At 39.2% G+C, this 15,756-nt stretch overlaps 1 protein-coding gene across 1 annotated transcript; it reads left to right on the top strand.

Annotated features, from left to right (window-relative positions):
* The first annotated feature begins 654 nt into the window (after positions 1-654).
* On the top strand, positions 655-11,317 carry SMIM23 (small integral membrane protein 23). The gene is made up of 4 exons (XM_069102273.1): positions 655-1,412; positions 8,135-8,186; positions 8,429-8,496; positions 11,105-11,317. The coding sequence occupies exons 1-4, from the start codon at positions 1,326-1,328 to the stop codon at positions 11,315-11,317; spliced, it is 420 nt and encodes a 139-aa protein (XP_068958374.1). The 5' UTR covers positions 655-1,325.
* Positions 11,318-15,756: the final 4,439 nt, after the last annotated feature.

Genomic DNA, 15,756 nt, shown 5'->3' with positions numbered 1-15,756 from the left:
TTTATAATTATGCAAGAAAACTTAACTAAGTTGTTTATATCTTTTGACCCAGAGACCCCCTGAAGGGTATAACATAAAGATGCCAAAAATTGAAAGAAAGCCTCCATATATTCCAAAATATTCATAGCAGCATTTTCATGCTAGCAAAGAACCAGGAAAAAGAAATGGATAATGACTAATGACTAATGCAATGTAATTTTATTATGACATAAGCAATGAGTAGGAGGAGTTCAGAGAAACATAGGAAGACTCTCGGGAACTGAAATAAAGTGAAATAAGTGAAACCAGGAAAACAATATGTACAATGTCTAACAATGTAAAGAAAAATTAAAATGAGGAAAAATACTATATAATTAGGGCAGCTAGGTGACACCATAGGGCTGGGTCTGGAGTCAGAAAGACTCATGAGTTCAAATTCAACCTCAGACACATAATACCTGTGTGACCCTGGGCAACTCACATCACCCTGTTGGCCTCAATTTCCTCATCTGGAAAATGAACTGGAAAAGGAAATAACAAACCACTCCAAGCATCTTTGCCAAGAAAACCATAACTGGGGTTATGAAGATTCAACTGAAAACAAATGAACAACAACTGCATAATTGTGATGACTTGTCTTGGCCCCAGAGGAAAGATGAGAAAATCTACTTCCCCTTTTGTTAAAGAGATGTGATACTATGATTTGTGATACGATCAGATTTTTTTATTTGTATTCCCTATCATTAGCTCTGTGGGTTTCCTTTGCCCACTTTTGTTTGTTACAATGAAAAGCTCACTGGCTGTAGACAGAAGATGCCAAGAGGGAGAAAGAGGAGAGTGAAGGGGTATACTCAAAGGGGTACAATCAGAACAAATGATTATGATATAAGAACAAAATGAATCAATGTTTTTAAAGGGCAAAAAGAAAATCAGATCTATCGAGTCTTAAACTATTACTCTTTTGTTCATACAACAACCTAAGAGGTCCTCATTCGGTCATGATAAAAATAACTGACACTTTTATGATGACAAATTATATGGCCCTTCAGACAATGAACATATCAGTAGCACTACTTCCTAGTCTCGTCTAAGACCCTCCCTGTTTCAGATTTCTGCAGCCAGTAGACAAAACTGGCTTTTCCTAGAGGCCTCAGTTGCCCTGCCCACTTGGCTGTTACAGCCCAGCCTGACGCCATCACCTTTTATGACATCAGTGTGATGGTGTGAGACTCCTGAGTAAAGGGAAGCTTCAGGTAGTCTTGAGAGGAAAAGCAGTCAGTGAGGTGGAGTTGGCAGGAAGTCTAGTTGAAGTGATTTGACTTCTCAGTATACTCTTCACCTAGACTATGAAGATTGGACATGAAGGCATCATCTGGAGAAGAAAAGCAGCCTCATCCAGAAGAACTGTCAATGCTTCTACAGACAAAAAACAGGTGGGATTAGCCCAGATCTGTGCCGTGTGCTCTGGTACTCATATGTTTATTCTGTTCAGCTCTTAATGATTTACTGTGTTTTACTAGTCTCTAGGGCAGCTAGGTGGGGCATTGGATAGAGTGCTTATCTTCCTGGGTCCAAATCCAGCCTGAAAGCATTTACTAGCTGTGTTACCCGGGGCCAGTCCCTTCCCTCTGTTTGCCTCAGTTTCCTCATCTGGAAAATGAGCTGGAGAATGGAATGGCAAACCATTCCAGTATCTTTGCCAAGAAAACCCCAAACAGGGTCACCAGAAACAACTGAAACAGCCAAACAACAACAATATAGCATTTTCAAACTTACCAAGAGCTTTACAAATATTCACCTCATGTGATACAACAATCCCATAGGGAAGGTGTTAGTATTAGCTCCATGTTACAAGTGAGGAGATTTAGACCAAGAGCTTAACCTGGATTCTAAGCCTCAACTATAGTTTCCCCAGAAGAGATAACCCTATGATGAACGACTTGGTTGAAGATTGCTTTTTGATATCTGTGTGTGATTCCTATTCCAAATCTCCCCAAGAGCAGAAATTGTGCCTTAGAATTCTTATTGCCTCCACAACTTACTCTGACCCTTAATCATATTATGATTAATAATAATTCTTGGGCCAGCTATGTGGCACAGGAGATAGAGCACCGATTCTGGAATCAGGAGGACCTGAGTTCAAATTCAGCCTCAGACACTTGACACTTAATAGCTGTGTGACCTTGGACAAGTCACTCAGCCCCAATTGTTTTGCTAATAATAATAGTAATAATGATACCTTTGTACAGCAGTTAGCAACACCTTCACATATTATCTTGTCTCTGAAGTTGGTAGGGCAGGCATTATGGTTGTCACTTTAGAGTTGAGGAAACAGGCTCAAACAAGTGAAGCCAGCTTGCCCACTGTCAGTCAATAAACATTTACTAAGTGCCTACTAGGTACAAAATTTAGGTAACTAGATAGCTCAGCGGGTAGAGCTCTGAGCCTGGACTTGAGTTAAAATCTGGCCTCAGGTACTAGCTGTGTGATCCTGGACGAGTCACTTAACCTCTGCCTTAATCCACTGGAGAAGGAAATGGCAAACCACTCCAGTACCTTTGCCGAGAAAATCTCCTAGATATTATGGCCCGTGGGGTCACAAAGAGTCAGACATGACTAAACAACAACATCATCTATCATATAGACCTGTATCTATTGGCTTTTCTTTTCTTATCTGTATTTATAGAATACAGCATACTATCTGGCATGTGACTGTTCAGTGGTGTCTGAAGGGGGTGGGGCATGATGATAGGTTAGATTATGTAGTCTCTATGTTGACATTTTTGCTTAACTGCTTTTCTTTGCTACAAAAGAGGGTTCAATTCCTGGGGGATCGGGTTTGGGGTAAAGAGTAGAGTATGATGTGATATAAAAATAAAAGACGCTAATAAAAATTTATTTTTAAAAATAATACTGATGGGGCGGCCAGATAGCACAGTGAGTAACAGCACTGGCCCCAAAGTCGGGATGACCTGGATCAAATCCGGGCTCAGATACTTAGCACCCACCCAGAAACACCTGGCCGTGTAACCTTGAGCAAGTTACTTAACCCCAATTGCTCAGGGCCAGCCAGGTGGCTCAGCAAATAAGAACACTGGCTCCAGTGTCGGGATGACCTGGGGATCAAATCCAGGCTCAGACACTTAGCACCCACCCAGAAACACCTGGCCGTGTAACCTTGAGCAAGTTACTTAACCCCAATTGCTTAGGGGCAGCCAGGTGGCTCAGCTTATAAAAAATAAATAAATAATACTTAAGGGGAAGCGAGGTGGCGCAGTGAAGAGAGCACCGGCCCTGGAGTCAGGAGGACCTAAGTTCAAATCCAGCCTCAGACACAACAGAAATCTAGCCATCTCACCTTGGGAGAGTCACTTAACCCCAATTGCCCTCCAAAAAAAATTTAAAAAAGCAAAAATAAAATAAAATAATACTGAAGTCAGAATCGGAGGAGCAAGGTTAGACTGCTAGCCCTACTACTTATTAGCTCTAGAGCCTAGAATCATACTTGTGTGACCTCAGGTTAGTCACTCCCCATTTTATGGGCCTCAGTTTCTTCATCTGTAAAAAATGAATGAATTTGACCAGATGACCTTTCAGGTCCCTTCCAGCTCTAAATCCTGGTGTACTATATGACCACAGTTCTAGTCCTGGCTCTGCTACTTACAACCTGTGTAATAATTGCCTTCACCTATTCTGCTTGGATTTCAATCCTTCCAATATAAATTACCTCCCAGGAGAATCTTATCACCTGTAATCTCATCATCATAGAGACTGATTTAGCTTTGACGCTCAGTATCTCTTCAGCTGCCTCTTCCCTTGTATTGGACAGCTGGAGGGCAGAACAATGCATTCTTCCCAAAGCTTCACTTCATAGAGGGCTCAGAATTGTCCAGCTAACTTATCATCATGCCCCACCCCCTCCAGATACCCTCTAGTAGCCTCCCTCCCCTTTTCAGCTTCCATTTGTACATTGCTTCCCCCATTCTCCAGTAAACTTTTTGAGGGCAGGGATATGACTGAACAACATCATCTATCCATATAGACCTGGATCTGTCTGTCTGTATGTGGTCCATGGGGTCAAAAAGAGTCAGATATCACTGAACATGACAGATATTATGCTATATTCTAAGAATATAAAGCAGTACCTTTATCAAATATACATCGTGAAAAAAATTTTCCCAATGCAATTTCTCTTTATATGCATTTTGTTCATACAAAAGAGCTTTTTAAAATTTTATATACAGTAATCCAAAGGTCTCTCTTGCCCTTTTTGATTTTCTCTTTACTATATTTGGTAGCCATAACAGAAAGAAGTACTTCCTTCTGCCTTCTCCTAATTGCTTTGTAATGTGATCTTTTATGTTCACGTTTCTTATCCATTTGGAGCACATGGAGGTATGTGTTGTAAAATGCTGGTCTAAATCTAATTTCTGCCAAGCTGCTTTCAAGTTTCCCATATTTGTCAAATATAAAGTTATTGGACTTCTATCTTCGAAGGCTTCTTTCTATGTATTCTACTGATGAACATTTTTTTTTTTAATGTTCAAGGGGCAGCTAGTTGGCACAATGAATGAACACTGGCCCTGAAGTCAGGAGGACCCTAATTCAAATCTGGCCTCAGACACTTAACACTTACTAGCTGTGTGACCTTGGGCAAGTCACTTAATCCCAATTGCCCTGCCTTTCCCCTTCCAAAAAGCAAAAAAAAAAAAAAACAGTGCTCAGAAGGTTTTGTTTTTTTTTATGATTATTGCTTTATAATACACTTAGAGATCTTGTAACATCTTGTGATCTTCATTGCGACTTTTTTTTTTAAAAATCATTTCCCTTGAAATTCTAAACCATTTAGAGGCCTTCTTCTAAATGAATTTTTTTTTACCATATTGTCTAGTACTTTAAAATTTCTGCATATGATTGTTCAATTAGTATAGCACTAAATCTATAAACTAATTTAAGTGGAAGCATAATTTTTATTATGTTAACACGATCTAACAATTAGCTGCAATACTCTTTCTAGTATATAACACTGATGCCTTCTCCACTCCTCATTCCCTTATGACTTCATCACTCAAATGAAACTACTTTCTCCAAAGTTGCCAACAGTTTCTTAATTTGATTAGTCTGGTGGCCCTATCCTTCTCACCTATCTGCTGCATTTGAAAATGTTAACTATCCCCTCCTCCATAAATCTGTTTTCCGCTCTGTTTGTGTGCGTGTGTTTGTGTGTGTCTCTGTGAATGCTGCTCTCTCATAGATTGCATCCTACATGTCTGACCACTTCTCGGTCTCCTTTGTTGAATCACTATCCATGCCATGCCCCCTAATATTGAGTTTTCCCCACAGTTCCATCCTATTTCCTCTTCTCTCTTATTTCTCTTTATTCTCTGTGACTTCACCATCTCCTATGGATTTAATTATCTCTATGCAGATGACTCATTATTCTATGTACTCAGCCCTATTCTCTCCCCCGAATTTCAAGCTCACATCACTAGTTGCCTATTGGACATTTCAAACCCCAGAGCCACCTCAAACTCAAAATGCCCAAAACTGAACTCATCACCTTTCCCCGCAAATCCTCTCTCCTTCCAGACTTTTCTATTCCTATTCAAGATATCCTTCTAGTCTCTCAGGTTTGTAAACCTTGACAATGACCTTGACTCTATATTCTCCTTCACCCCAATATCCAATCAGTTGCCCAATCTTGCCATTTCTACCTTCAGAGAACCTCTTGTGTCCAATCCCTTCTCCCCATTTACACAGCCACCACTCATATTTCGGTCCTGTATGACCTCATGCCTAGATTATTACGGCATCTTCCTAATTGGCCTCTCTGTCTCAAATCTGTCACCACTCCAGTCCAACCTACATACTGTTGCCAATATAATTTGTCTTAAGCAGAAATCTGACCAAATGATTCCTCTATTCAATCAACTCTAGTGGCTGCATATTGCTTCTAGGATAAAATATGAGCTCCTGCTTTTAAAGTCTTATACGACCTGATCCCAGTCTATCTTTCCAGCATCATCAGACATTAGTACCCGTCCTATACTCTGTGATCCAGATAAATTGACAAACTGGTCTTTTCTCTCTTCCTCATACCTGCCACTCCATCTCCTGTCTCCATGCCTTCGCACTGACCATTCCACATGCCTAGAATTCACCACTTTCTTACATCTACCTCATAGAGTTCCTCCCTCCCTTTATGATGCAGCTAAAGAACCATTTTCTACATGAAACCTTTCTCAATTTTCTCAAATACTAATGGTCTCCCTGCAAATCCACTTTGTATTTAACTACTCTGTAAATATAGGTGGCACAGTGGATAGAGTACTGGACTTGGAATCAGGAAGACCCATCTTCATGTATTTAAATCTGAACTCAGACACTTAGTAGCTCTGTGACCCTCGGTCAGTTCACCCTGTCTCCCTCAAGTTTCCTCATCTGTAAAATGAACTGGAGAAGGAAATGGCAAACCACTCCAGTATCTTTACCAAGAAAACCCCAAATGTGATCACAAAGAATCAGACATGACTGAACAAAGATATTTGTATTTATTCACTTTGTATTTATGCTCTATGTATATGCATGCCATATGTGTATGTAAATATATAGATATTTGTTCCTAGTGTCTCCCCTATTAGAATATAAATTCCTTGTGAGTAGGGATTGTTTCATTCCTTGTACTTGTATCCCCAGACTTCATCATAGTGCCTGCCAATAGAATGCACTTAATAATCTATTTGTTGATTGACTGGTTGGTTGAAATCTCTTCGGAGAAGGAAGGGGTCTTGCAGTATGGTGAAGAGTGCTGGAAGTCCTAGAGTCAGGAAGACCTAGGCACAAATTCTGGCTCTGAGCCTTACTTGCTGAGTGACTCTAGGCAAGTCACTTAATTTTTATGAACGTCAATACCTACTCAGGCATTATCTTTTAAGTGTCATAGGTGATAGATCAAGTCCCTCAGCCCTTATCTGGGGTTTGTTTATAAATGTTTAACAACTGTGTCTATAAAGATATATATAGATACACACACACATATATATACACACACAAATACATACATATGTATATGTAAATATGTGTGTATTATATATACATAATATATGCCCATGATCTAATTTTAACTTTAATTTGCATTATTAACATTTTCTTATCACTTTTTAAGTCTAGAAATTATCAACAAAACAATAAACCAATCCCTTACTTTTGGCTTTTGCCGATTTCTGAGGTTTAAATACTCATGCTAAGAATTTAACAACCAACTCTTTGTGAGACTTTCAAGCTGGCTCCAGCACACAACAGAGGAAATCTCAGCTTATTTAAGCATAAAATGTATTTTTTTCCATTTCATGTATTCATCTCATCTTTAAGATGAGATTACAAATTCCTTGAAGCCAGTGACTATATCTGGACTTCTTTATATCCCTATAGCACTTATCAAAGACTCCTGAATATAGGAAATGCTCAACAAATATTTATTGATTTGAACTAATTAGTTTTTTTAATTCAGTTTGATTTTATTTTCAGTTCCACATCCTCTCCCTCTGTTCTTCCTTTCTCTCACCCACTGAAAAGGCAAAAAAAGCAAAACCCATTACAAATATGTATAGATATGCAAAACAAATTTCTACATTAGCCACGTTCCAAAATAATAAAAAATAATAAGGCGAGAAAAAAAGAGAAAATATATATGCTTCAATTTGTCCTGAGTCCATCAGTTCCCTATCTGAAGATAGAGAATCGGTTTCATCATAAGTCCTATGGCGGGTCATTGTGTTGATCAAACTTACTAAATCTTTCAGAGTTATTGCTGTTACTGTATAAATTTGAACTAATTAATTTGGTACTTATGAAATTCTCATGGAAAATACCATACTTAACTGTGTGTTGTAAATAATGCAGCAACAGGGGCAGCCAGGTGGTGCAGTGAATAGAACACCAGCCCTGGAGTCAGGAGGACCTGAGTTCAAATCTGGCCTCAGACCCTTAACACAAAAACTAGCTGTGTGACCCTGGGCAAGTCACTTAACCCCACTTGCCCTCCAAAAAAGGTAAAAAAAATAATGCAGCAATAAATGGGTCTCTGTGCTCAGGAAACTCTAATTTCTCCTCTTGTTTTTCTTCCCTTTCTGAATTTCTCCATCTTGTCCTGCAGAGCATCCTGATATTGCTGATTTTGTTCCTGTACGTGGCCATGTGGTTATTAGGTAAGAAAGCTTGAGCTCCCTGATTGTCCCTGTGCAGGAGTCAAAGGAACAGGTGAATGGAGGTGTATTTGGGGAAAGAGTCTGACTTGAGCCATGGTCACAATTCTCCCTCTGTCCCCTCTCCATCCTCCAGAGTCGGGGCTGGGATGAGGGAGGACCTTAGGTGGGAATATGAATTATTTATACCATTTATTGCCCCCTTCTCATAAGACTGAATTGCAATATTTATGTCTTGGTTTCAGGAAAAAGCTGGGAGACCTCAGAAGGGATCAAAGAATGTAATTGCCACCAGAATCATGGCGCTTCCACGGTACAGAACCAGAAACTAGGTTTGAAGTAAACCATTGACACAGGTCTCCCCTGGACGGGCACTTGTCCCATTAAGGATCTGCACATAGGCCACACTCATTCCAGTTGTTCCCACCGGCCCACCTCTTCCTTTGTCACTATCCAAAACCTACTGGTCTAGTTGAGAGACGCCCTCCTCCATAAACCCTTCCCTAAGAACCTTAATATGAAGTGATCTCTATCTTTTCCAACTCATTTCCCCCTTATTTATTATCATCAGACATTCAGCACTTTATCATACACTGTCTAAATTTTTGTACCAATAATTTGACCCTTTCTCAGACCTTTTTCTTGCTCACTCTTTTTTTTTTTTGGAGGGCAATTGGGGTTAAGTGACTTGCCCAAAGTCACACGGCTAGTAAGTGTGTCAAGTATCTGAGGTCAGATTTGAACTCAGGTCCTCCTGACTCTAGGGCCAGTGCTCTATTCACTGCACCACCTAGCTGCTCCTCTTGCCCACTCTTTCATGTTTGTTGGTATCATCTCTCCAGTGGAATGAAGTCTTTATTGAGCATTTATTATATGTAGGGCTCTGTGCTAGGTGCTATAGGGACCTGAAGAATTACAGAAATATTCCCTGCCTTCATGAATTTGTAAACTGATTTTAAAGAAAAGATAAACACACATGAACAAGTGAAAAATATATATTGTGCTTGAATAATCTGAGATTTCTTCTGGAGCAGTTAGAACCTGTCACAAAAGCTGATTGCTAAATTTTCAGTATGAAAATGGTGGGTAGGTTATAGACTTGTTTTAAATCTTGTATTATATCTTAGACATAATAAATACTTAATACATATGGGTTGATGAATGAATAACAGCCAGGGGAGAAGAAAAGAGGCAAATGTGACTCTCTTTGGCATCTTGGAGTCATAAGGACAAAGGGGAAGAATAGGGTAGCAGATATGACCCTTCTTCCTTTTAAGAAGAAAGGAAATAGCAGCTTGCACTTGTGTAGTCTCTGAATTCTGGAAACGCTTTTATAATCATCTTCTCATTGAGCCTCATAAAGCATATCGTCCCTAATTTATAAGCAGCCTGAATGCAGATTTGTTGGGTGGCTTGCTGCTCAGACCTACACAATTCTGGGAGGAGGTACTCAGCAAAGTGGTTCCTTGGAGAATGGGAAATGAATAGCCAAAAGGAAAAATAAATAGAACAGCATTTTGCACGTAGTTAACACTCAATGAATGTTCATGAACTGTGTGAATGGTGAAGGTAATACTTTGGATCTGATACCATGAAAATGGTGTAAAGTGTTCATACAGTATTACAATTTGTTCCGTTGTTTTTTGGTTGTGTCCAACTCTTCGTGACCCTATTTGGGGTTTTCTGAGCAAACGTACTGGAGTGGTTTGCCATTTCCTTCTCCACCTCATTTTACAGATGAGGAAACTGAGGCAAACATCATTAAGTAACTTGCCCGGGGCACACAGCTAGTAAGTGTCTGAGACTGGATTTGAACTCACAAAGATGATCTTCCTGACTCTAGGCCCAGTACTCTATCCACTGTGCTACCTAGCTGCCCTAAGAATGAGGGTGCAAGACTAAAACGATATCCATCTCTTTCTGCCCCAAAATATTTCTGGTCCAGAGGCACAATTTTTAGATTGAAAAGCAAAAAAAAAAAAGTCATTAGCTTTCCTTAAAAAGAGCAAGCTTACACTGACAGTTTGGCCCCTTCTCACCAACTTCTAGTTAAACCAAAGACCATCACAAATAGGGAATAGTGAGTGAATCTGTTTATTCAAACAAATAGTGAGTAAAAATCAGAAATTATGCAGATTAGAATATATAAGAAACACACCAAAATTGAAGGAACTCTTTTCATATCTTTGCATAAGATCACGATGAGATCTTGGCTTAACCAAGAGAAGGCCCCTGATCTCACTCAAAGGGAAAGTCCCTAGGGAAGCAAACAGAAAATCAGGGACATGTTAAGGAGCCAGCTTTGACTATGACTGCCTTCCAAAGTCTGTCTCTATTTTCTGCGTGTCTTGAGTCAGTCCCCAAGAGAGTCTAGAACCATGAGTGCCCTCTCTCGAAGCAGGAATAGAGAAAATCTTTCTTCCCAAAAGCTCTCACCACAACTTTACCCCCTTATGCAGGGTTGCATTAGTATCCTTTCCACCAAACCAAAAGCACAATCCACAGAGAGCATGTATCAAGGTTGCCCTTCCCCTCCCCCCTCACCTTTTTTTGAGAGATTGGTTAAATATGCAAAGCACATCATATAATAATATATAATCCGGATAGGGATTGGTGGACCACCATTATCCCCCTGGCCCACACTTCTCTGTGTGAAGAAAGTTCTTGAAATGAGATTGCAGAGAGAAAATGTCCTTCTGAGTAATGTCTGGAGCACAACATTACCCAGCCAATGCAAGTTTCCTCTCTCTCTTTTGCTAAATTTAGATTGGGGAGGAAGATGCGAGGTTGTCATATGTGTTTAAGTATACTAGATTTGAAGTTGAACAACCAATTATTGTACCATGACTAGATGGGATGGGGGGAGGCTCAAAGAGATTTGTAGACTGATGAGATTGGGAAACACTTTAACATTCTTTCAGAACCTTGATAATCAATTCAAGGACCAACCAAAGGAACCAGTCAAGCCCATGGGACTGTGGTTGAGAGACAGCCTGGACATCCTTCTGGAGAGACTGGAGCAAGAATTAAGGGCCCTGGAACAAGAGGTGAAAGACCTGGAAGAATGGCTAGATTATCACTTAAAGGATCTGGGGTCAGAAGAAAAGTGTATAACCCTCACAAGTCACTTTTAAGTGTTCTGGGAATAAGGTTGGAATGGCCTATGAGGAGGGACATCTGATGGAAACACTTCTGACTGTCATGCAATATGACATTGTGAACAAGATGAAGCTTGGATACTTGAGCTATGCAGTAAAACAAAAAATAAAGTAATTTGAAAACCAAGCACAACACTTGTCTCCATGGGTGATTCATTAATCCCGATTGCCTTCTAACTTATAGGAAATGCAAATTAGGGCAGGACTCCAGCCATGGAACACTGGAATAGAAAAAGCCATTTCCAATTTTGAATATAGACTTTTCTATAAAGAGGAATAGATATTATTTCTTTATTTATAGATATCTCAGCATAAGCTAAACAGGAGGGAATGAGAAATCAATTCAACCAGCCTTTATGGGCTACTTGTTATATATGTCAGGCATTGTATTGGGTGTCAGGGATGCAGACACACACACACACACACACACACACACACAGAGTTTCCTGATCTCAAAGAGCAGAAAAGACCAGAATCATTGAATTCAAAGGTTAGACATGGAAAATGAGGGAGATGAAAGCGTTGATCATGACTGACGTTGCAAATTTCAATGACTAGAAGGGTGGTGGTACTTTGACAAGAATATAAGAGAAAGGATAGATATTTGGGAGAGAGAAGATAATGAATTCTCATCTGGATGTGTTGAGTTCAAGTTGTTTGCAGAATATCGTTAGAAATATATTATAGGTAGTGGCTAGAATGCTAGGCATGGAGTCAGGAAGACAAGTTTAAATCCAGCCTTAGATACTTTGCCAGCTGTGTGCTCCTGAACAAGTAACTTAACCTCAGTGTGCCTCAGTTTCCTCAACTGTAAAGTGGAGACTATAATAGCACCTACCTCATAAGGTTCTTGCTAGGGATCAAAGGAGATAATATTTGTAAAAAGCACTTAGCACAGTACTTGGAATATAGCAGATGCTATGTAAAAGCTTTTTTTTCTCCTCCTATCCCCACCTCTAGAAGAGATAGATGGATGGATTAGAGAGCTAGTTATAGTTTAATATATAGATACAGATGAAGATATATACATATATGAATATATCTATAATATATCTATACATCACCTTATAGGGTATAGCATGTTAACACTATAGGATGACCTATAGATCCTTCCAACTTCTTAAATAAATGTTTAATAAGCATTACAATAAAAATAAATGTTAAATATTACACTTAAATCAGATTACATGCTGCTATGCGGGGGGGGGGAGAAGGAGGAATGGCAGGAAAAGGAGGGCAAGAAAATTTGGAACTCAAGGGATTGTGGAAATGAATGTTGTAAACTAAAAGTAAATAAATTCAAACTTTAAATAAATATTACAAATACTTAAATAAATAAATCTTTGAAATAAATAAATAAATTGCTCAGGATTAGATTTTTATTTCAAAGTCCCTACTCAGTTCTGGTCTTTTTTTTTATCAGAAATGCTTCAAAGGCCTCCATTCCATTAAAAACCCATCTCCCCCCTGTAGGATTATACTCAATTTTTCAGGGCAAATTATTCTGCATCGTAAGGCAATATCTCTTGTCTTTTGTAATTCTAAGATCTCCAGTTTTTAGTAAAAGCTGTCAGGTCTACATGTTGCCTTGACTATGGTTCCTTGATATTTGAACTGCTTCATTCTGTTTATTTCTATGTTTTTTTCCTCTAAAGTGGGAACTCTGGATTTTGGCTATAGCATTTCTGGGACTTTTTCTTTTGGGATTTCTTTCAGAAGTGATCAGTGGATTTTTTCTAGCATTACATTGCCCTCTGGTTCTAATAGATCTAAGCAGTTTTCGTTTACAATTTCTTGAAATATAGTACCCAGGCTTTTTTTTTTAATCATGGTTTTCAGGTAATCCAATGATTCCTAAATTATCTCTACTTGATTTTTTTTCCAGGTCAGTTTTTTTTAAATGTCAGATATCCTGCATTTTCTTTTTTTTAATTCTTTATACTTTGTTGTAATATATCTTGCTGTTTCATAGTCATTGATTTCCTTTTGGTCTCTTATAGTTTTCAGAGCATCCATTTCTTGAGTACGATTTACCATTGTTTCTTCTAAGCTACTTATTCTCATTTCAGTTTTTTCTTTGAGATTTTATTTCTATTTTTATCTCTCATTTCATTTTTTCTAAGTATTCATGTAGTCTTTGTGGGAATTTTTTTTTCTTTCAGTGTCTGCCTTAAGTTGCAATGATTTTTTTTATTGCTGGATGATGGTTTTTTTTTTTATTTACTTATTTCACCGGCTTTAGTTTCTAAATTGAGGTTTTGTACCAGACTCAACCTCTGCCCCGGTATGTTTGTGGATGGTATGGATGAGCCTGCTTTATCTCACTCTGGTACCACTGTGTTCTTGGATTGACCTCTCCCTTGGATCTTAAATGCTTCAGGATGCAGGATTTTCGGAGGGTCTCATTTCTTTTTCAGCATGGAGCGTGAGGGACCGGAAAGCACTTTTGCCTGTGCTAGCCCTGTCTGAGGACTGAGACATCATGCTGCTCTGGTTAGCTCCATGTTGGCTGCCTCCTGCTTTTACCCCCATGGCCTCCAAGGTCAGAGGAGTTTTCCACTCTTGCTGCCTCCAGCTACAAAGTCTCACATGCTACATGTGTCCCTGGATTTATCTGGTCAAGTTGTGAAGTTACCCTGCCCTGGTACTTGCTGGGGATGGGGGTGAGGGGTTGTGGTGGTAAAGTGTTTGTTGCTGACGTTGTATGCAGTTCTAGAATGAAAGAATTCTGCTCATTTTATTTCTTGACCCTTATTCAGTCTGATCTGAACTTCTCAGTGCTACTGGAAAAGGTATGTGGGTGCTGAGGGACATGCCTCCTGGTCCCTTCTCCTGGGAAAGAGTGCGACTATCTCTTTCAAACAGATGGGACTTTCAGACACAATATTGATTACTTGAAATGATGAATTTCTCTCCCTACAGCATGAAAGGAACCAGCTTATTCAAACCCTTCATTTTATAGATGAGGCCAAAGAAATAAAATGATTATCTCAAAGTCACATAGAAAGTTAGCAGCATAACCAGGACTAGAATCAGATGCCTTGATATGAAGGCCAGTGCCCTCACTACATTGCCTCAAGAAGGAGTGGCAGTAAAGAATACTCAGATATGACCAGCTTTTCAAAATATAAGAGATGGGCTTGGAAGTGGGACAATTCTGGTACCTAGCAATAGACATTTCTAAGGCTGAGGTTCCATGGCAAGGTCTTACAGATATGGTGTGTCAGAAAAAAAATCCCTATACATGAATTCAGGAGACTCCATTTGAAGCTGGGCTCTGACATTTATCAGCCACATAACCTTGAACTTGTCGGTTAACTCCTCTGAGACTTAGTTCCCCCATCTTTAAAACGGGGGTCACAGTAACTGTTAGGATGTAAACTCTTTGAAAGTATGGATTATTTCATTAATTGTATTTGTATCTTCATCTGGGTGGACAGAAAGATGGATAGCTGAATGGATGGATAGATGGATGGATGGACAGATGGATGGATAGATTTACAATCTGGTTGGTGCAGTAGATAGAGTACTGAATCTGGTGTCTGAAAGATATTAATTCAAATCCAGTTTCACATGCTTACTAGCTGTGCAACCCATGAGTAAGTCATTTAACCTCCATCTGACTCAGTTGTCTCATCTGTAAAATGGGGGCAATAATAGCACCACTTTGCAGGGTTGTCCTAAGGATCAAATGAGATAATATTTGTAAAGCACTTGCAAATCACAAAATGCTATATCAATTCTGGTTATTATTACTTTAGGAGGCTGGTTTTTAGTAGAGCACTTTGTAAGCCTTACAATGCTATTGAAATGTGAGCTATCATCCTAGGAATGAATCCTAGAGAAATCTCTTCCACTGAGGCTTTTGGGAGATAATGGCACTAGTTTGCAGAGAAGATTTCCCTTCAATAGTAGAAATCTTTATTTCTATTTGCTAAAAAGACCATCTCTAATGTTACAGTAACTAGAACAGTATTTTGGGATTGTTGGGGTTTTTTTCTCTTTTCCAGTGAAAACATCCTCAGAGATGAAGGGGAAAAAAAGGGAAGGGACCTGTTTTCAGTTCTGTCACACACAAGCCCTGGAGGGAGGGATAGGCCTTGCGTTCTGTCTGGTTAAGTCCTGTGGTGGGGAAAGAACAGTCATCTGGATTTGGAGGATCTCATGCTTCCTAATTGTCAAAAAACTTCTTTTCTTTGTTTCAGGCATTTAAAAAATAAGTTCAGCGTCGCAGTCAATTAAGACATGTCATTAATTTCATGCTCTGTCTTTAATGTTAATAGGTGTTTTTCTCTATTCTCTTCTTTTTAACAAATATATTTGAGGATTTTATTGCTGTTCTCTTAGTCTCTCTCTCTCTCTCCCTCCCTCTCTCTGTCTCTCTCTCTGTCTCTCTCTGTCTCTCTCTGTCTCTC

Source organism: Petaurus breviceps, unplaced genomic scaffold (genome assembly GCF_028583685.1).
Source record: "Petaurus breviceps papuanus isolate PSGF00001 unplaced genomic scaffold, PetGlider_PUasm1.0 551, whole genome shotgun sequence".
In the NCBI taxonomy this organism is placed as follows: Eukaryota; Metazoa; Chordata; class Mammalia; order Diprotodontia; family Petauridae; genus Petaurus; species Petaurus breviceps.
This window is presented reverse-complemented; position numbering and strand designations above follow the sequence as displayed.

What these genes read in the sequence shown, in the direction of transcription:
- SMIM23 (XM_069102273.1), top strand. Translation starts at nt 1,326, where the DNA reads ATGAAGATTGGACATGAAGGCATCATCTGGAGAAGAAAAGCAGCCTCA. An exon ending in CGTGGCCATGTGGTTATTAG is followed by an intron (nt 8,187 to 8,428) that starts GTAAGAAAGCTT and finishes TCTTGGTTTCAG; the next exon opens with GAAAAAGCTGGGAGACCTCA. An exon ending in AGAATCATGGCGCTTCCACG is followed by an intron (nt 8,497 to 11,104) that starts GTACAGAACCAG and finishes ACATTCTTTCAG; the next exon opens with AACCTTGATAATCAATTCAA.